General features: G+C 38.3%; 1 protein-coding gene across 1 annotated transcript in view; it reads right to left on the bottom strand.

Annotated features, from left to right (window-relative positions):
* LOC136875990 (uncharacterized) overlaps positions 1–21,719 on the bottom strand; it is a 240,126-nt gene that overhangs the window by 116,632 nt on the left and 101,775 nt on the right. The window contains exons 8-9 of the mRNA XM_068228293.1: positions 19,365–19,465; positions 2,193–2,441 (exon numbers count right to left, since the gene is read on the bottom strand). Of these exons, the coding sequence (XP_068084394.1) occupies positions 2,193–2,441; positions 19,365–19,465 (350 nt within the window). The remainder of the gene's footprint in view (positions 1–2,192; positions 2,442–19,364; positions 19,466–21,719) is intronic.

Here is a 21,719-nt window from a genome sequence, read left to right as displayed (position 1 = left end):
TAAGCTGTTTATAATCTGTTTGATCTCCTCTTTACAAGGAGGGTTTGAGTTGGGTAGTTTGTGGATCAGGTCACACACAGGGAATCTTTCTTTTGATTCATCACAATTGAAAACGTTTTCAAAGTACCGAGATATGATCGTAGAGTTTTCTTTGTTGGTTAAGCCCAGCTTTCCATTTTCATCTCTAAAACTAAGGCTGGGGGCTTGGTACCCTCTCAAATTAGTCTTGAATGTTTGATAGAAGTCTCTGGAATTGCTTTTCTGGAAATCCTGATCAATCTGTTCTAATTGCTGTTTCTCATATAGTCGCTTGGCCCTACGAAAAGTTCTGGCTACTTCTTTTCGAGCTTCACGGAACACATCAAAATCTTCAGATCTTCGGGTCGAGTTCCACTTTTTCCAGGGATTTGTTCTTTGGATCAGCACTTCATCATAGACCTCAATCCACCACCTATGCTTTCTCTTCTTAGCTGTCAGGATTGCAGTATTAGCTGCTTGTTGGATCTTGGAGGCGATTTTCGCCCATTCATGAGATTCAAATGTCAGTTGCTGGTGGTATTGTTCTAAGACATTTTGATTGGCTTTTAACTTTCCAAGGTCGTATTTATAAATTCTGTTTCCTGGTTTCAGGGCCTTATTGAGAGGAATGAAGTTAATTTTGATCTTGGAGAGGTAATGATCTGAATCAAACTGAGCACCTCTCTGCACTTTAACGTTCATTATTTCCTTAATCGCTCTCCTTGATATTGCTACATGATCAATCAACAATTATTATTATTATTATTATTATTATTATTATTATTATTATTATTATTATTATTATTATTATTATTATTATTATTATTATCATCATTATTATCATTATCATTATCATCATTATTATTATGAATTATTTTTTCCTTCTGCCTGCTGTCACCCATCCATAATGGAGGCCTCTTCCAATTTTCACCATGCATCTCAAACTGGAGTCGGTTCTTCCCTCCAGTCTTTCTGACGTCATCAGTTCAGTGTAAGCCCGCGTGGTGGCTATGATCGTTGAGATGTCAAGTCTCTATGGTCTGATACCATGGTTAGCTGATTCAAGTCCTGTTGCTTGAAAAAAAAAAGGTTGCCATCAAAATTTTGGCTGGCAGGGTAGGAAAGGTGGTGGTATACAATTTTGCATCGCTATACTGCATGTCAAAAATGTGCATTGAATTTCAAACCTCTCCACAGTGTGCATATACAGTGAGGGCACGTGACAATGGCAATTCGCATGTCAGATGGGACGTTAAGCCTTCAGCAGACACCTTGGTGTTATTCAACAGGAGCAGGGTTGATTTCGAAACCAGGTCTCTCTCTCTCTCTCTACCAACATGCACCTGCAGCAGGTAAGCTCAATATGACATCGGGCACTCCTGGCACTAAAAGCCAGAGTTCTGGCGAGTATAATTCACCTCAGAGAAACTATGGCATCCTGACACAGTGCCACAACATTCTGGGTTGCCATCTCAACACTTTTCACCTATCGACTTCCATCTTGTCTTGCGAGGATTTGTTTGTTGGTTATTGTCTCTGAGCAAGATTCCAAATGAGCTCCTCTCCATGGCTCGCTGAATAACCGCAGTCTGTTGGAGTCATGTTGAGTTAGTATTGCTGTTTATAGACCATAAGTAGTGACTGGCAGGACACAGATCTGAATACTTTCCTCTAGGATGATTCATATGTCTTCACTTTTCAGGATGAAGCCAACTTTTCCATTAGCAATGACCAGGAAAGATCATACTAAAAGTGATGACATAGATTGTACTACCAACGGCTGAACGCAGTGTCAGGAGATCTGAATTATCCTGACATCCTGTGGAGACCAACAGCTTTGGATGGAAGAGTTGACCCAGGAGGGATTGTGGATCCTTGGTTCAGGGCCCCTGAAATCTAAAAAAGATAAGTCAACAGGATAATAGTGGAAGAAGTTCCAAACTCTGTGGCAGAGAGTTGGAGTAGTTACTTTTAGGTAGTGTCCGAACGTCAGAAGAGCGGCTACCAACAGTGTCTATAGCACATGTTAGAGGCAGCCAAATGATACTTGCTAACACGTTCGGCGAGCACGGCATCTCAATTATCAAACCCTCCCAAACAGAAAGTCACAGTCTATTCTGACCAAGTACCTGTTAAACAGAAAAAAAAGAAGAGAATAAACCAATTTGTCTTACCGTTATCTTTAGCTACTTGTATGTTATTGCTAGAAGAATCTCTATTTTGGATTATAGTTTCATCAGCAATGTGAAGTGGATTGTAACTGCTGATGTATCCCAGGCTTTCCGGATTGATCAGTGCTTTTTTGAGGCAATGGATAGCCTTCTCTTCTTTGATGAAATATCTCTGCCATGTTTCCCCTGGATATGTGTTGTGCTGCCTGAACTGATGGGCAGTATTGTCCTCATTCATATACTTTTGTTTGGCTGAAAATGAAATTTTTTTGCACATTCAGCATAAAAATCTATTGTTGAAATGACTAACAATACCAATTTCTAGTTAAAGAAAGAATAAAGATGCACAGTTTCTTAAACACCAATAATTATAAATACAGTATTAAAAGATTATCTAAACACTAGATGCAATGAGATAAATAGAGCATATTAAAATCAATCAATCACTACATGTGAATTTAGGCAGGTCGCCCAGGTGGCAGATTCCCTATCCGTTGTTTTCCTAGCCTTAAAGAGATAATACAACTGTACGTAATGTTTTTCCAAATGTAAAAACAAGAATTATGTGGAACTATATTTGCATAATTCAAAATATGAGAAATGAGAAAGACTTTTACAGGTTGTGCTACCAGGGCACTCAATAAATCACTAATGATCTGCATTTAGGCAGTCGCCCACGTGATAGATTCCCTATCTGTTGTTTTTCTAGCCTTTTTTTAAATTATTGGGAAAAAACTGGAAATTTATTGAAAATCTCCCTTGGTGGGTTATTCTAATTCCCCTTCCTATAAACAAATATTTGCCCAAATTTGTCCTCTTGAATTCCAACTTTATCTTCATATTGTGATCTTTCCTACTTTTAAAGACACCACTCAAATTTATTCGTTTACTAATGCCATCCCACGCCATCTCTCCATTGACAGCTCAGAACATATCACTTAATTAAGAACTAGTATTAGGTTTAATGGTCCACCCAATCAATACACTTCACTCTAAAAGTATATATAACTGAATGTGTTCTCACTCGTAAAGTGCATTGATTGGGTGGACCATTAAACTTAATACTAGTTTTTAATCAAGCTGTATCAATATGGATCTATATGAGGAAGTTTATAAATTGCAACATACCACTTAGTCGAGCAGCTCGCCTTCCCGGCCCAAACTTTGCAACATTTTTGTAACACTACTCTTTTGTTGGACATCACCCAGAACAAATCATTTGGATTTTTTCCATTTTTTGAATCTAGTAATCCTGGTGAGGGTCCCATACACTGGAACCATACTCTAGCTGAGGTCTTACCAGACACTTCTATGCCCTCTCCTTTACATCCTTTGTACCCTTTATTTACAATCCCATTTATGTGATTACCCCATTGAAGATCTTTCCTTACATTAACATCTAAGTTCTTACAGTGATCTTCAAAATAAACTTTCACCCCATCAACACAGTACTAAAACAGGACTTTTCTATTTGTGAAACTCACAACCTGACTTAACACCGTTTATCATCACATCATTACCTACCGTTCATCTCACAACATTATCAAGGTCATTTTGCAGTTGTGGTTAATTAAGATGCAGTCTACTTCACATACAACAGTACTGGTAGTAGTTGGTGTTGTTTGGGTCATTAGTCCATAAAGTGGTGGAAGGTGTGGGAGCTATTTACAGGTACCATCTGAACTCCTAAAGAACAGTTACCAACAGTGTCTGTAGCTCAAGTTAGAGACAGCACATCTGGTGAGCATGGCATCTTAATTACCAAACCCTTCCAAACGGAAAGTCCATGCCACCCTATCCAGCCTTTACCTTCCATTTTTATGTGACTAATACAACTTGTATCTTTTTGCTAGGAGTTAAACATCACGGGAGACTACTGACAAAAATGAGAGCAATTGGACTAGACAAAAGAGTGACTACTTTCTAGAAAGTAGAATTCTGAGATTAAGATTAGGTGAAGCATTATCAGATCCTGTACTTATTAAGAGGCAAGTTCAAAGAAGTATTACTGGAGCCTTATATTTTCTTATTTATATACGAGGATTGGGGCAAAAGTCATGGCAACTATTTTTTTCTTGTAGATATGTGAACGGATCACAAACGTATACGAGGACGGTTTGAAAAGTTCTCGGAATCACCGCTAGATGTCAGTGCTAGAGCAACAAGGTTCCCGTGCAATAATCGCACATCCTTTGTGAGTGAACACGTGGCGCGTCAGTGCTCTAGCTGCAGGAGTGTGGTAGTGACGACTCTTTGTTGTTGTTCCCGCGTAGTGATTTGTGACAATGGAAAAAACTGAGATTCGATCAGTGATTAAATACTTTGTAAAGAAAGGTATGAAAGCAAAGGAAATTCACACCGACTTTCAGAACACACTGGGGGACTCTGTTCCTTCATTTTCGACTGTTGCAAAGTGGACCAGCAAGTTTAAATTTGGTCGGGAGAGCTTGGATGATGATCCGCGTAGTGGACGGCCAAAAAGTGTTACGACCCCAGAAATTATCGCAAAAGTGCATAAAATGGTCATGGAGGATAGTCGTCTGAAAGTGCGGGAGATTGCTGAAGCTGTAGGGATGTCTTCTGAATGGGTATATTTTAACTGAAGAATTGGGTATGAAAAAATTATCCACAAGATCTTGACATTGGACAATAAACGCACCAGACTGGAAATGTCCGAACAAAGTCTGGCCCGTTTTCAGTGCAACCAACAAGATTTTTTGCGCTGGTTTGTGACTACAGATGAAACTTGGATCCACTACTATACCCCAGAGACAAAACAGCAGTCAAAGCAGTGGAAACATGCTGATTCACCACCACGAAAGAAAACAAAGGCAGTGCGTTCGGCCGGAAAGGTCATGGCCTCAGTTTTCTGGGATGCAAAAGGCATTCTGCTGATAGCTTATCTTCCTACTGGCCAAACAATTACGGGGCAATACTATGCGAACCTCCTAGACGAACTACAGGAAAAGATACGCGAAACAAGGCCTGGTTTGGCAAGGAAAAAGGTCATCTTTCATCAGGACAACACTCTGCCGCACACAAGTGTTATTGCCATGGCAAAACTTCATGAACTGGGGTACGAACTGTTGCCACATCCACCTTATTCACCAGACTTGACACCATCAGACTTTCATCTATTCCCCAAGCTGAAAATTTTCCTCGGTGGACGGAGATTTTCTACAAGGGAAGAACTGACAGCCGAATTGGAGAGGTATTTTGCACGCCTGGAGGAATCTCATTTTTGAGATGGGATCAAGGCACTGGAACATCGCTGGACCAAATGCATTAGTCTACAGGGAGACTATGTTGAAAAATAAAAGCAGTTCCACCGAGGTAAGATACTTAATTCTAGTACATTCCGAGAACTTTTCAAAGCACCTACGTATGTGTCATATGGAAGTTCTGCAGGCATAGTGTGTATGCAGAACAACAGATGGCTCTGTGATAGCTGGTAGTAGTGCAACGAGGGCTGTGAAATCAGTCAGTTGGTGAGCATCATGCGAGATGGAAGTAAGCCGTGTTGAGCAGCACGCTTACATCAAAATAGCCGTTCTCCAGGGGAGAAATGCAATGGAATGTCACAGTGAATTAATGGAAGCCCTTGGGAATAATGCCCTACCATACCGTATAGTAGCACTGTGGGTAGGAAAGTTTCAGCAAGGACGTGTGTCAACCAGTGATGAGCAACGTTCGGGACAACCTGTCAGTGTGCGGACCAACGTGGCACGTGCCGTCATCGAGCAGCTCTCGGATGAAGACAGACGATGGAAGCTACTGGAGTTAGAGAGGGCAAGTGGCATCGAGAAAGCACCGTCCACAGTATATTGCGTAATGAGCTGCAACTGCACAAAATCGCATCGCAATCGGTACCGCATGCACCGACAGAAGTTCAAAGGTGGGTACACTATGCAATATTCTCCGACCACCTTGCACGCTGGCAACAGGACGGCGATCACTTCTTGTCACGAATAATCGCCATCGATGAATTTTGGGCCAGGCCATACGAACCAGAACTGAAACATCAGTCCGCGGAGTGGCGACATGCTGGATCACCAAGGAGGCAGAAGGTCCGTCACAATCCTTCCCCAGTCAAATTGATTGTGATCGTCGCATATGACGTCAGGGATGTCATTGTTTGCCACTTTGCTCCACATGGCAGAACAGTGACCGCACAGTACTACAGGGACTTCCTAGTGCGACAGGTACGACGTGGCGTTCGGGAGAAACCTTTGGATCTTGTGGACAGTGCAATAATCCTGCACGACAATGCAAAACCACATAAAGCAGATTGTGTAGGGCAGTTACTGCGACAGTGAGGATGGGAAGAATTGGAGCACCCACCGTACTCTCTCGACATTTCGCCCTGTGACTTCATCTCATTTGAAAGATTGTGGTAGGTGGTTTGCAATACAAGAGGACATTGCTAATGCTGTGCGCCACCAGGTGACCTGATTCACACATGGTGCGGCAAATGCCGAGGCAGATGGTATTCAGCGCCTTCCACATCGTTGGCAGCGTGTGGTGTCAGTAGCAGGGGACAACTTTGAGGGTCTTTAGGCGCAGGTTTGTCATGTCAACTTTGTGTGTATTGTGTTGTTATTCTTTTGCACCGGGAAGGCCATATTGTCCTGTATACTACCGTAATAAATTAGTGTGTTATGATATTTCAGTGCTTTTCATTATCCACACATGTAGTTAACTCCTTGTCCTTTCGTCTGTATATGTCACATTTTCCAACCGGACTGGTATCTTCAAGAAAAAAAATAGTTGCCATGACTTTTGCTCCAACCCTCATATATATATGATATGAGTGAAGAAATGGAAACAGGGATGAGTCCTTTTGCAGATGATTTTATACTGTAAACAGTAATAAATAAATTACAGGATTGTGAGCAACTGCAAAGAGACTTCAATGTTGAGCAATGGACAGCAGGCAATGGTATGATGATAAACAGGGTAAAAAGTTGGGTTATGATTTTCACCAAGAGGAAAAGTCCTCTCAGTTTTAAATTACTGTGGTGAAGGGGTGAAAGTACCTCACAGAGGGATATCAACGTAAGTACCTAAGTGTTAATATCAGGAAAGATCTTCACTGGGTTAATCACATAAACTGGATTGTAAATAAAAATTACAGATTTCTTCATATTGTTGAGGGTATTTAAGAGCAGAGACCCTTTTAGGAAGCAGCCCTACCCAGGAAGCATCCCCCTTGCCTATGCGAGTCCCAGAGCACATTGACCAGGTATGTAACATCTGATAAGGGTCTCAGTTTTGGGTTACAAAAGAAGACCTCAATGGTATCGACAGCAGAGAAGGTGGACTTCGGTAGGGTGGAGATGGTGGAAGAGGCAGCCCTGGACTCAGAAATAAATAAGAGTACAATCCAAAGAGGCCAATGGCTTCGGGCAGATGAGGCTCTTTAGGAGAGCTGATGGTCCCTTGGTGGAGGTAAAACGACCAAAGTCCATCTAGCAGCAACTGCACTCCATCTTATGGGCAGCTTAAAAGAATCCTAGCATTTATGTCTTTGGGTGTGGTGAACCCTATACTAACAGCCTATAAAATGACAAAGTGAGTTGAGCCCTTGAAAATGATTAGGGTGTCCTCCAAAAGTGACGCATAGTTCCTGGTGTTCTTGTGCTGGGGTAACTGTAAAAAGTGGGCAACCAGCAACAAAGATTGCAACCATAAACGTCTTGACCCTTAACAGCAAGTCAGTAGAACCAATACGAATACATGGAATAGAAGGGCACTGCAATGTTAGGACTATGTGAAACCAAGTGGAAAGGAAAGGGACATAAAAGATTGAGGAAGGGGTTTCAGTTGGTTTGGAGTGGAGGTGCAAACTTTAATAAAGAAGTAGGTTTTATTGTGAGGGAAAGACCTGGTACAGTACATAGAGAAGGTCTACCAGGTAAATGACAATCATGAAAACCAGACTTGGCTTAGAGAGTGGAGTGCAAGATCAGACATGTGTTGTTGAATATAGTCTAGGAGAGCTTTTGGAGGAATTAGAAAGGTACATCGAAGATAAAGAAGTGGTAATAATAGAAGACAATATGAATGTCCACATAGGAACAGACAGGCAAGGTAAAGAAGTACAGTATTTTCTCGCATAATTAACACCCTTGTATAATTTACGCATCCCAATATTTTTGGGTCCAAAATGGAGAAAAAGAAATGTTCACGTATTTGATGCATCCATTTCTTCGAACATCCATCATACAGCTCCGGATGTGTTTCAAAATAAAGTCACCTACTCAGTAGCAGCCTTCCTATTGTAAAATCGGGCATTTAATAGTTGGTAGGAAATACCACTGCACTAATTCAGTGAGAGAATCAGCCCAGAAGTTACTAGTGATGCTCTATTCCAGTCTGGTACAAACATATTGTACGAGTGTTTCTGGTATGGGACATGCGTTTTCTGTGATCTCAAAATTGTTTTAGTCCACAGTGAGCAAGTACTCGAGAAATACTGCATCATATATACTCGCAGTGATCAGTTACGCCGAAATAGAAAGGGAACAGGAGAGGGAGCCGCAAGTATTCAGTGTCCGAATGCAACGTGTGCTACTGCGGTAACAGAGAAGTGCACGTCAAGTGACCAACAAGTTTCACAAAGCATTTCGCGGACCAACAAGTGGCAAGTTTCCACAAGTAGACTAGATGTAACGTTGGATATGCCGTTTTCACGAAATGCTGTATTTTAAAGAACGAGAAATAACCACTGCACATGAAATCAGTATCTCTGAATTGAAGGTTAGCCATGGCCGGATGATTATTTAATGGAGAGAAATGGACTTTCTCTTCGATGAAGAACAATATTATGCAAAAAAAAGACAAATGATTTAAACCAAAAAGTAACAGATTTTCATCGCTTTGTGATTGAGAAGAGTAAAGTGAAGGAATATTTGATCTCACAAATAGAAACCGCATGTCAGACGCAAATCAGTTTCCATATGCCACAAAGTCGAACAATCTATAGGAAAGAGACATCGAGTGTTATCGTACGTGCTACCAGAAGCAAAAAACAATGATGTACTGCAATGCTTGCTGTAACAGGTGATGGCAGTAAGCTTGCAGCCTACGTTATTCTAAAATGAGAAACAATGCCTAAATAAAAATTTCCGCGAGGCATCCACGTTCGTATCCAAGAAAAGAGGTGGATGGACACGTCACTCGTACACAATTGGATACAAACGGTTTGGGGAAATCTAGCAGGGTCCCTTCTTCGATGCCCAGCCCTTCTCGTGTTGGACAGTTTTCTTTTTTGCCGGTATGTCATTATTATGACATTACATGAATTTATTGTACATTCGTTATTTCATGTTTATTTCACTTCAAGTTGTATTGTCAGCTCGTAACAGAAAGAATATTTTCCAGTGTCAATACTTCAAACCCACGTGATCAACTTACCTGATGTACCCTATTTGACTTTTCAGAAAAAATCTCACGCCGGAATTGTACGCCAAATGACAATAAACAGCAAATAAGTTGAATCAATTGTGTTTATATTATATATGATGCATTTTTTAAATGTAAATGAATTGTAAATCATTTTTAAATATCTTAATTCCTTGAATAATTTATGCATCCAAAGTCTTCACCTGTATTTTTCTTCAAAAAATTAATTATGCAAGAAAATTTGGTAATTGGTCCTTTCAGTTATGGAAATAAAAATTCTGAAGGAGAGCTACTACTAGATTTTTGTGAGAGGAATGGATTAATAGTAGGGTATGGATGGGGACAAAGGAAAACAAGAAACCGACTGATATTTCAGCTGAGAGAAATGCAGACAATTGGAACATGTGACAGCTGTGCCAAGAGAAGATTTTGAAGGAGACCACAAAATTGTAGTAGCTAAATTAAGACTTGGTAAAATAGTGAAATTGAGAGAGACAAGAGAAAGAAAAATGAAGGTGTGGAAATTAAAGGAAAAGGGAGCACAAGAGAAATTCCAAGAAGAATTGAAAAAACAAGGAGAGGTTGGCAGTGTTGAAGAGGAATGGGCCAATTTCAAACAAGGAATGGTGCAATGTGCAGAAGATACATGTGGTACAGTATCAGGGAAAATGAAGGAAAAAGGGAACACTCTGGTGGAATAACAAATTAAGGGATTGAAAAGCATGGAGGAGCTGGCGGAGGCAGAAATGTGGAGAGCAGGCAAAAGTATCATTAAACAAGGAAAGTATGTCAGAAGATTGTATAGGAAGAAAAACAGAAGTGCTGGGAAAGTTTCACAGAAACCTTGCCACAGGATGTTAAAGAGAGTAAGAAAGTGTTGTATAGATTGATTAAAAGCAAAGTAAACAGGAGAGAAAATACAAAATTTGTAAGGACAGATAAAGACAAATTTTGACACAAAGAAAGGATCTTCTCCAGCAATGGGAAGAGTAGTTTGCTAAATTACTTAATATCAAATTTAAAGAACTGGAGGAAGAGAAGGAACATGGAGAAATGGTGGAAGAAAACCAAAATGAAGATAGAACAATGACGGAAATAGGAGCTATAAAGATGAAAGGTGGCCAAGCATCAAGTGTGGATAAGGTACTACAGAGATGATAAAGGCAGCAGGACTAGTAGGGTTACATTGGATACAGAGATTATTTTTAGTGATATGGAAGAAAAAAGTACCAGAAGATTGGAGGAAGGGTCTGATAATTCCAGTATTCAAAAAGGGTGATAAGGAAGAATGTATCAACTATAGGAAAATCAACCTTTGAGAGGATATCAGAGGGAAGACAGGATGAAAGTAGAAAAGGAAATGGTGAGGATCAATACAGATTTAGAAAAGATAGATAAACTTTTGATATTTTTTGCAGTAAGGAACATGACTGAGAAAAGATGGGACTTCAGGAAGAATTTAGTGATGACATTCATAGATATTGAGAAGGTATATGACAGTGTACCACTGCAACTTGTTTGGGATGCATTGATAAAAAAGGTAGGCAGAGCAGAAGTACAAATGATCAAAGCCGAGTATGAAAAGCGTGTAAGTAATGTTAAGACTAAGACAGGACAAACAAACTGGTTCTGTGTAAAAACAGGACTTCAACAATGAAGTGTATATCCCCTCTACTCTTCATCATAGTTATGGATTAAATCCACAACAGTGTATAATAAAAAATAGGAAGCAAAGAGACAAAGGTCTTACTTTCTGGAGACGACACAGGAATATGGGGAGAAGAAATGGAAGTACAAGAACAAGTTACTCTATCGAATTGGTAGATAGAGGAATATGGAATGACAAGAAGTGTAAGACAGTAGTGATGACGAAAAGTAACAGAGTAAGAAGAAGGGATATTGAAGTAAATGGAAGACCATTAGAAGTTGCGAAAAGCTTCAAATATTTGGAGAGTATACTTTCACAAGATGGGAAAATAAACTAAGAAATTGGAAAGAGAATCCAACAAGCCAATGGGATTTCACCAGTGTGTAAGGTGTAGTGTGGAACCAGGATATCCCAAAGAAATGCAACAAAATTCTGTACTCAATGTATTACACATCAATTTTGACATACGTGATGGTCACATGGACGACAACAACAAACATGATGAAAGCTGAATCTACGCAGCTGAGATGAAATTCCTTTAAAGAATAATTGGGAAGACACGAAAGGATAAAATCAGAAACATAGGAATCAGAGAGAGAATTGAATTCCCTAAATTGCAAGACAAGATAAGAGACTAGTAAGCTGAAATGGTATGGACACATGAGAATGGAAGAGGATACAGTTCCAAGAGAGTATTTACAGAAAAAATAACAGGAGGAAGACAAAGGGGAAGGCCCAGAAAGACGGATGGATAAGGTGAAGGAGATTATAGAGAAGAGTAGAAGAAATATCGGAGGAAGGGAGGGAGTGTGGAGATATATAAAACTGTGGAGATCCTTTATTCACAACCCGTCCCAGAAGACCGGAAATGAAGATTTAAATGAGAAGGCATATAAGTCACTGGTAAGACCCCAATTAGAGAATGGTTTCAGTGTATAGGACCCTCACCAGGATTAATTCGTAAGAGAACTGGAAAAAATCTTTAGAAAAGAATCACGATTTGTTCTGGGTAATTTTCAACAAAAGAGTAGTGTTACAAGTAATGAATTTAATCTCGGTTCGTGGTGGAATTATATATTATTATTAACAAATACATCACAATTGGGAAATATCCCAGTGGCAATGATCACTTACATTAGTGTGATATAAAGTTCAAACATAATTAAACAACAACAACAACAACCAACTCCATGGAAAGAAAATATTACAAGAAATACTACTAGTTTAACATTCTAAATCCAGAATCATATATAAATTCACACACAACTTCAGTATTTCCTGTGCTTAATACTACGGCTTACAATACTATAGCTTGAGCTTACTACTACCTTAACATTACAACACCGTCATATATAAATTCACACGTACCTCAAGTATTTCAAAATTTTACACCATGACTTACAGTAGAATGAGCAGTTCAATTACTACAGCATGTTGATATACAAATTCACACATACCTTGAATAATTCAGATGCCTTAATACTAAAATTTACAGTGGGTTGTGCGCTGCATTAAAATATCACACCATCACATAGAAATTTAAAACTTACATGTTGAAATGTGTTATATATAAAAGAGTAGTGTTACAAAAAAGGTTGCAAACTTTGCACTGGGAAGTTATGGGAGTAAGGAAACTACCTGTTCGACTAAGCAGCAAGTTCTGAGCTTTCAGGGGGAGAGACTGTGTGGGATAACATTAGTAGACAAATAATTTTATTTTTTTATTTTTTTATTTTACAAGTTGCTCTAAATCGCGCTGACACAGACAGGTCTTATGGAGACAATGGGATAGGAAAGCCATCTTCAGGGCTGCTGACAGCGGGGTTAAAACGCACTATTTTCTGAATGCAAGCTCACAGCTGCACGCCTCTAACCACATCGCAAACTCACTTGGTGAATGATGCTGAGTGATGGTTAAAAAAAAAAAAAAATAAAGACCACAATATGAAAAAGTTGGGTACAGACTTTATAAAGGTATACCCGGGAAGAGAGTGATGAAGAATGTCCCACAATTTGGAACAGGATTTTTGGTCAGCCTTAAAATAATAAACTCAGTTCAAGAATTCAGATCACAGTCTCCACGACTCTCAACGCTCACCTTAAAGGCATCTAATAATATCTATACTATAATAAATGCCCATGCTCCCACTAATGATAAAAACAACTCCTCAAAAGACCAGGAGGAAACAGGAGAATTTTGGGACCTATTGGACCAGACCATAGATAACATCCCCAAACACCATATAAAATTATTAATAGGCGACTTCAACGCTCAACTAGGCAGAGAAAGAAAATACCGTGACATCATCGGAAAATGGCCAGCACACAAGAAAACAAATAAAAATGGAGAGAGACTAGTTGACCTGTGTAGAAACCATAATTTAATCTCAAAATCTACATGTTTTAAGAGGAAACCTCAAAAACTCAAAACATGGAAACACCCTGACTACACTAAAGGAGAATGGCAACTGGACCACGTCTGCATGGACAAATACCACCACAAAGAGATCTATAACGTCAAAGTCCTCCGAGGAATAGACACAGGTTCAGATCACTACGTAGTTAAAATTAAAATTAAACTCACTCCCCAGAGGAGACAACAAAAGCAAGCCCTTAAAACTAAAAGAAAAATAGATCCTACCCAGCTAATCAACAACAAAAATTACCAGAAAGCAACTGAAAAAATAAAAATCACAGACAAACTTGAAGACTTAGTACACAACCTTAAACAAATTGCAGAAGACCTAGCTCCAATTAAACCATGTAAAAAACACCAATGGTGGAACAGTGAATGTGATGAAACAGTGGAGAAAAGACATCAGGCATGGCTATTACATCAGTCCCAAAAGACAGAAATATCCTATCAAAAGCTAGTAAAACAGAGAAAAGAAACTACCAAAGTCTTAAGAAGAATAAAAAGACAACATCATAAGGACACCCTGCAGTTAATTGAAGAACAGTTCAGTAAAACTAAATCAAGGGACTACTACAAAACCTTCAGAAAGCAGCTCCAAAAATATGAACCCCCGACCCTACTGATGAAGGATGAAGATGGTAAGCTGGCCCATAACAATAAAGACAATGCAGAAATTCTGGCTAAACATTTCAACAAGCTTTTAAATTGTGAGGAACCTACAGAACTCCTTCATTTGGACACCAACACCCCGATAAAAACATCACCAGAAAACATCAATCCCCCCACAATAAAGGAAGTCTACCAAGCTCTGAATAAATTAAAAAACTACAAAGCGCCAGGAGAAGATCAGACCTTTGCGGAAATCTGGAAATATGCAGGAACCTCAGCAAAAGTTGCCCTCCATCAACAACTTGTCTCTATCTGGATTAAAGAAGAACTACCAGAACACTGGACAACAGCCCTCATTCATCCTCTGCACAAAAAAGGGGACAAAACTGACCCTAATAACTACAGGGGAATCTCTCTCCTAGACATAACATACAAAATATTTTCAATAATCATCCTTAATAGGATAAGTTTACAACTTGAGAAAGAACTAGGAGAATATCAAGGAGGTTTCAGACCCTGGAGGAGCTGTCCTGATCAGATCATGAGTCTTAAGTTGATAATGGACTATAACAAGAGAAGAAACAGAGATATGGTGATAACATTTGTAGATTTCAAGAAAGCTTATGATTGCATCCATAGAGAATCTCTGTTTAAAATTTTAAGACACCTTGGACTACACCCCAAATTAATAAACATGATAAAATTGACTCTCACCAATACCAAGTCAAAAGTGTAGTTTAGGGGTGAAACATCAGAGACATTTGAAATTAAAACTGGACTACGGCAGGGAGATGGGCTCTCACCACTATTATTTAACTGTGCTCTAGAAATGGTAATGAGGGAATGGTTTAGTAAATGTCCCCCCAAAATAAAGATTGGCCGAAAAATCAAAACAAATTGCCTGGGTTTTGCTGACGATTTAGCATTACTAGCAGTGGACATAAAAGAAGCAAAAACCCAGATATCAGAACTTCAAAACATTGCAAATAAAATTGGCCTCAAAATATCATTTGAAAAAACAGAAATTATGCCCCAAAAACCAACACAGCTAAAAGAAGTCACCATAAATGGTAATAAAATCAAAATAGTAACTCAGTTTAAATATCTTGGAGAAGTAATAACACATAACTTAAATGAAAAAATCTCAATCCAAGTAAGAACAAATAGATTAGCTAAAGCACAAAAATTAACATGGGATATCTACAAAAAGAAATGTCTATCAATAAATACAAAAATAAAACACTACAACACAGTTATAAAACCGGAAGCTACATATGCAGCAGAAACACTTTTACCTGAATAAACAATCAAAGACTTCAGAAAATTGAAAGGAGGATTGGAAGAACCTGTATCAACAAAAAATATCAGAAAGATGGACAGTGGCGGTTAATACCTAACAAAGTCGTGTACAAAGAGCTAGAACCCATTACAGATACTATGCGTAAGAGGAGACTGGGATTCTTTGGACATATCATGAGGATGCAGGACTCGAGACTTCTGAAACAACTAGTACAACACAATCTCGTCTCAAAAAATACCACAACAGGATGTAAATGGATCAGAGAAGTAAGAGAGGATCTGAAGGAAATAGGCCTTACAACAGAAGACACCAAAAATAAGATAAAATTGAATACAAAACTCAAGAATACAAACCTCCGCTTTACCCTTACACAAAACAAACCAACAACACGCACATTTTCAACTGAGGAAAGGGCACGAAGATCGGAGCGTCTGAAGAAGTACTGGGAGGACCGCAAAGCCCGAACAATCCCTTCAAAGAGACCTGAACGACGGACTGACTAAAGTGATCCTATGTGGTCATAAAAGAAGAAGAAGAAGAAGAAGAAGAAGAAGAAGAAGAAGAAGAAGAAGAAGAAGAAGAAGAAAAAGTTGGAATTGAATAATATTTTTATTTTACATTTTATGGCCTACATTGGACCACTAATCAATTATACAATGGATTTCTTAATTTCCTATCAGCCCAATAATTTTTCATTCTGAGAGATGATCAGTTAAGAAGAGCTGGTAAGCAATACATTAAATTGTGGATGTAAAGAACTTATTAAAAGAAATAAGTTTCATAATGATAGATCCGTATTGAACTGTGATTACAATAGAGTAAAATAATATATTATTATTGGTCCACCTTTTCAATACAAAATGAAAATTACATAGGGACTAGTTTCGACCTAGTAATAGGTCATCATCAGCCTGAAGTAAATTAAAGCGTAAATATCGAAGAAAAAAACAATGTAAACACAAGTACAGTCTTTTTAAAGGTACATACCATGTGGGAATTTGAGTAGAGATATATTTTTAATATATTTTAATATATTTTAATATATTTTTAATATATTGTTTATGTTTTTCTTCGATATTTACGCTTTAATTTACTTCAGGCTGATGATGACCTATTACTAGGTCGAAACTAGTCCCTATGTAATTTTCATTTTGTATTGAAAAGGTGGACCAATAATAATATATTATTTTACTCTATTGTAAAGAACTTAGGATGCAAAATGGTCACAATAAAGCAGAAACTGTCCCTATTTATGGACTATTATAAACTTGGCACATATGACGAGCAGACTTTTTTTTTTTTTTTTTTTTTTTTTTTTTTTTTTTTTTTTTTTTTTTTACAACTTGTTAAATTAAACGAAGTACTCAACGGAGAAGAGGCAAAACCGATGCAACTTCACGAAAACATGCAAGTTTTTCTTACTACTTGAACAAACAGGCAGTGTGTAAGAAAACATTATTGAATACGTTTTCTATTTCCCAACAAGCGCCTCCAGACATTGCAAGGTAACATGAAAGGTTGTCACCGCTCCAAAAGACAAGCGTGGCAAATAAAGAAATTGACCCCATGCTATTTCTAATGATGCTGGCAATCTGGTAAGAGAACATTAATACTTTTCCCAAGCAACCTAGCCACTATAGTAGAAATAAGTTAACCAACTGACAAAGCTACAGTAGGAAGAAACAGGCTTGTTGGCAGCTGAGAAGATATGGATGCAGAAGAACTAAGATTGACTGAGGAGAGAGCCAAATCTACTCTTAGCACTCAAATTTGTTTAGCTGGGCACATCTCTACTCATATTTATATTTCTGGGAATGTAGGGCTATACTCCTATCTGTTGTTAAGGCTAAAACAATTTATTTTGCACATCTCAAGTTAGAATAAATGCCTTTGGCATGCTTACACAAACAGTGAATATGCAGAATGTACAAATGTCCCTTTGTGTATTCACTTGCCTAATTATGTGGCAACTTAATAAAATCAGGGTGGGTAGGCTTTTAGGTTTCTTAGGCAGAACTATAATTATTATCTTCAATTTCAGATTCATTAAATATTTCTCAAGCACTCCAATACTAACTTCTCAAATCAAGTTTCGAAAGAATCAATCATCTTCACTCGAGTTCAAATCATTCACAATCACAGACTGCCTGCCCAAATCACGCTACAAATTATATTCTGAAGGCCACGGATTCTCTAAAATCTCAGTATTGCCAAAGAATTGCTTTCTACTCAAATTCTTCCTTTAAAACTTTTTTTTTTTTTTTTTTTTTTTTAGTAAACATTATGCCGGAACATTCCCGACTTACAAGCAGAACAGAGAATTGCGATGTCGGAACACTTCCAACATAGGAGCTTGAAGAGTTAAGATGGTGGTGTATGCCCTTTTCCTTTTGCATTTTCTTATAATTTCTTCCTCTTCCCACACTGACCTTGCAATAGTGTTTATTCCATTGTGGGTTTCTTTCAATGCTCCCATCTTTCTACGTACAACTTGATTTGAACCTATTTATTCTTTTCCATTACTTCTGTTGACCTGTTAGGCAGCATCATCATCATCTACGTTCCTTAAATTACTTTATCTCAGGAGTCATTAGAACCTGATTTTTAAAATTCCTTTTAACCCTAGAACTAGCAATGTTAAATCTTGTGGTGGCAGCTATATTTGGCAGCTTTTACTTGTCTAAATAAAATACAAAATATATGCAAGATATGAAAAAATCTGTAAATGTTTATATATCTACTTAAAGCTAATACACTGAGGATTGTCGTGGTGACACCAAATTGCACGAATGTTTTGGCTAGAAAAATGTGGGGTCTGTTCAGGAAGTGTAATTCTTAAATTAAAAATAATAACATGTACACAAAACTGGAACATGTCACAAACGGAGATATATTGATTGTCAATAATATATCTGTAATGCACTAGCAAAAGTTTCATCATTCTGAGAGGTATATTCTTGAAAATATTAGGGACAACTTATTGGCATGCTATCATTTGGAGGTGTGACCTTAGATCATGTTGGTATGATAGGTTGCTGTATGGGAGGTTCCCTCACTTTAACATCTGATATTTGATGCAAAGAAATTGCTGATAAACATTCCAAATCTGAATCTGTCGACGTTCACAATAACCTCAAAGTCAGATGCATCACTCTCATCTACCAATAAAATTTCGCACTACTTCATTACTAATTGACCGTAATTAAGTGAAGATGTCATATTTAGACACACACACACACTGTACTAAAAATTTATATAGTCAATCAAATAACAATACACACACATAAGTAAATAACTCACACCAATTGGAAAACTATGAAATAAAGTGAAATAGAATAGCAAAGCAGAGCCCATGAAGGTTTGTTTACAAACACTATAAAAATGGCACACAAACAGATCACTGGAAAACTGCACTCATTTATTTCTGTGAAACTGCACCCAAAGAGGTTTTAAATATCAATGAAACTAAACTCATGGCTGCTATGTACATCAAATGAGGAAATTATGAGAAGAAATATGAAAATGTCGAATATTCGACAGTGCCACTACAGCAGGGACCAAAGCGTCAAATATATGACAGTTGCCAGTTCTAGGACCCTCTGATGCAGGACCCTCTTGCTAAAGTACTGTTAAATGTCAACTGAATGAACTAGAAAATAACTGCAAGCTTAAGCACAGGCAACGCGTACTATCCAATTGCAAAACTCAGCTAGCTCGAAAGGCAAGAACAGTAGGGAAGATGGAAGAAAACAAGAATAGAGGAAAAAGGAAAGGAAGAAAAAAAGAAAAACAGCTTACCACACAGATCTTCACTGACAGTAGAAGAAACTAAGATGTGGCGAAACACTTGCGACTTTGTCTCGGAACACCACCTCACTTTCTTAATTTTTCTTCTTTCACTGCAAAAAGTTTACATAACTATCAAAGTCCTCTGCAGATTTTACTACAATCCTCATCATTTTTTGAAGTGTACAAACAGCATTATACTATTCTTGTCCAAGCTTACTAGTTCTGTATTAATTAAGGATTCATGGTTCACAATAACGATAAATTTACAAAATAAAGATGGCAGTGCACTGGTACCAGGAGGTGAAGAGGGATCTGGAAGAAATGGGAATACAAGGAATGGAAATCAGCTACAGGGATGCTTACAAGTCGAGGATCAAGGCCACGAAAAAATGTCAAGAAAAAGATGGATCCCGTACCCAAGCGCCATGGACAGAAGAAAGGAGGAACTGGAGCTGGAAAATGATGATATACCCGTGAGTAAAAGGTAGCCCACCAGTAAGTCTGTTTATACTTATTTTTTACAATTTGTTTTACATTGCAGACACAGATAGGTCTTATGGCAATGATGGGATAGGAAAGGCAAGTGGGAAGGAAGAGGCCATGGCCTTAATTGAGGTACAGCCCCAGCATTTGACTGGTGGGAAAATAGGAAACTACGGAAAACAATCGTCACGGCTACTGACAGTGGGGTTCAAACCCAAAACTGTATCTCACGGATGCAAGCTCACAGCTGTGTCCCTAACTGCATGGCCAACTTGCCTGGTGTCTCTTCACATTACAGTTTGCTGTAAAGAAATCCGCTCAAAACAGAAACCATATTTTTAGATTAATCAGGAAATCCTTGTCAAAATGCCCACCGTGCAGAGGGACACCATACTTTCTAAGAGTATCATTGCGTTTCACTAACTTTTCCATTTTTCAGGCACCTCTGCATCTATTCTTATCAATAAATCCATCAATACTGATCTGCATTTAGGGGTCCTACAGGGTGACCCACTGAGTCCTTTGCTGTTTATAGTTTCAACCGCAGATATCCTAAGAATTACCCAAAAGGAGGGAGTATTTTCGTGCGCATATGCCGATGATATTGTAATTGGATCAAGAGACATAACAAAAATACAGGAAACTGTAAATGACGTGCAAAACTGGTGCTCCGAAAACAAGCTGTTCATGAACATCTCAAAAACAGACACCATGATCTTCAGGAAAGGAGGGAGAGTACCCGCCTCAGCAGAGATCTTCATTCAGGATAAAAAAAATTAAAGATAGTACCAGACTTCAAATATTTAGGCATCACCCTGCAATCGAACGCATATTGTTTCACAAAACATGTCACAGAAAAGGCAATTCAAGCAATGATGGCAATGCATGAAATAAAAGACATTAGATCAGTCAGTCTGGAGAGAGCAATGTTGCTATTCAGAGTAAAAAATCTTCCAATAATGACTTATGGCATTGAAATTATCTGGTCACATTTAACAATGAGGAACCTATTAACCTTGGAAAGGGTGGAAGCGAATTATATAAAGAAGGTCATAGGTGTATCAAAAACGACATGATCTAGACTTGTATATCTCCTGGCAAGGGAATAATTTCTCATAGAAGATCTCAGGACAAGTATGCCCCTACTGAACACCGGTGCATCAAAGAAACTGCTAGCAAATCTGACGGAGAAGAGAGAAGAAGTCCAACCAGACTTCTATGGCACAAGGGCAATGATAGATCGCTCGTGGACAAAAGCTAATTTTGAATTAAGACATGCCATTACAAGATTAGCAGTTCACAGTTTTCATCACCTACTCTGCAAATCAAAACACTTCCATGACCCAAGTATAGACTGTGAGTGCACGCTATGTGAAAAAACGTGTGAACAGTACCACAATGAATTCTGTACAAGAAGAACAATGTCTATAAGTGATTATGCAAAGATGTAACCGATCAATGTAATCTATATTCTCTGTTATGACTATTTGGTTGCATTAAATATATTATTATTTAGGGCAGTCGCCCAGGTGGCAGATTCCCTATCAGTTGTTTTCCTAACATTTTCTGAAATGACTTCAAAGAAATTGGAAATTTGTCGAACATCTCCCTTGGTAAGTTATTCCAATCTGTAACTCCCCTTCCTATAAATGAATATTTGCCCCAATTTATCCTCTTGAATTCCAACTTTATCTCCATATTGTGATCTTTCCTACATTCAAAGATGCCACTCAAACTTATTCGTCTACTAATGTCATTCCATGCCATCTCTCTGCTGACAGCTTGAAACATACCACCTAAAAAATATTTATTTATTTATTTATTTATTTATTCACGAAGCACAAGATACAGCTACACTGAGCAAATTTCACTTGCACTGTC

This window comes from Anabrus simplex, chromosome 6, assembly GCF_040414725.1.
Source record: "Anabrus simplex isolate iqAnaSimp1 chromosome 6, ASM4041472v1, whole genome shotgun sequence".
In the NCBI taxonomy this organism is placed as follows: Eukaryota; Metazoa; Arthropoda; class Insecta; order Orthoptera; family Tettigoniidae; genus Anabrus; species Anabrus simplex.
Note: the sequence above shows the minus strand (reverse complement) of the source record. Positions and strands in the feature narration are given on the sequence as shown.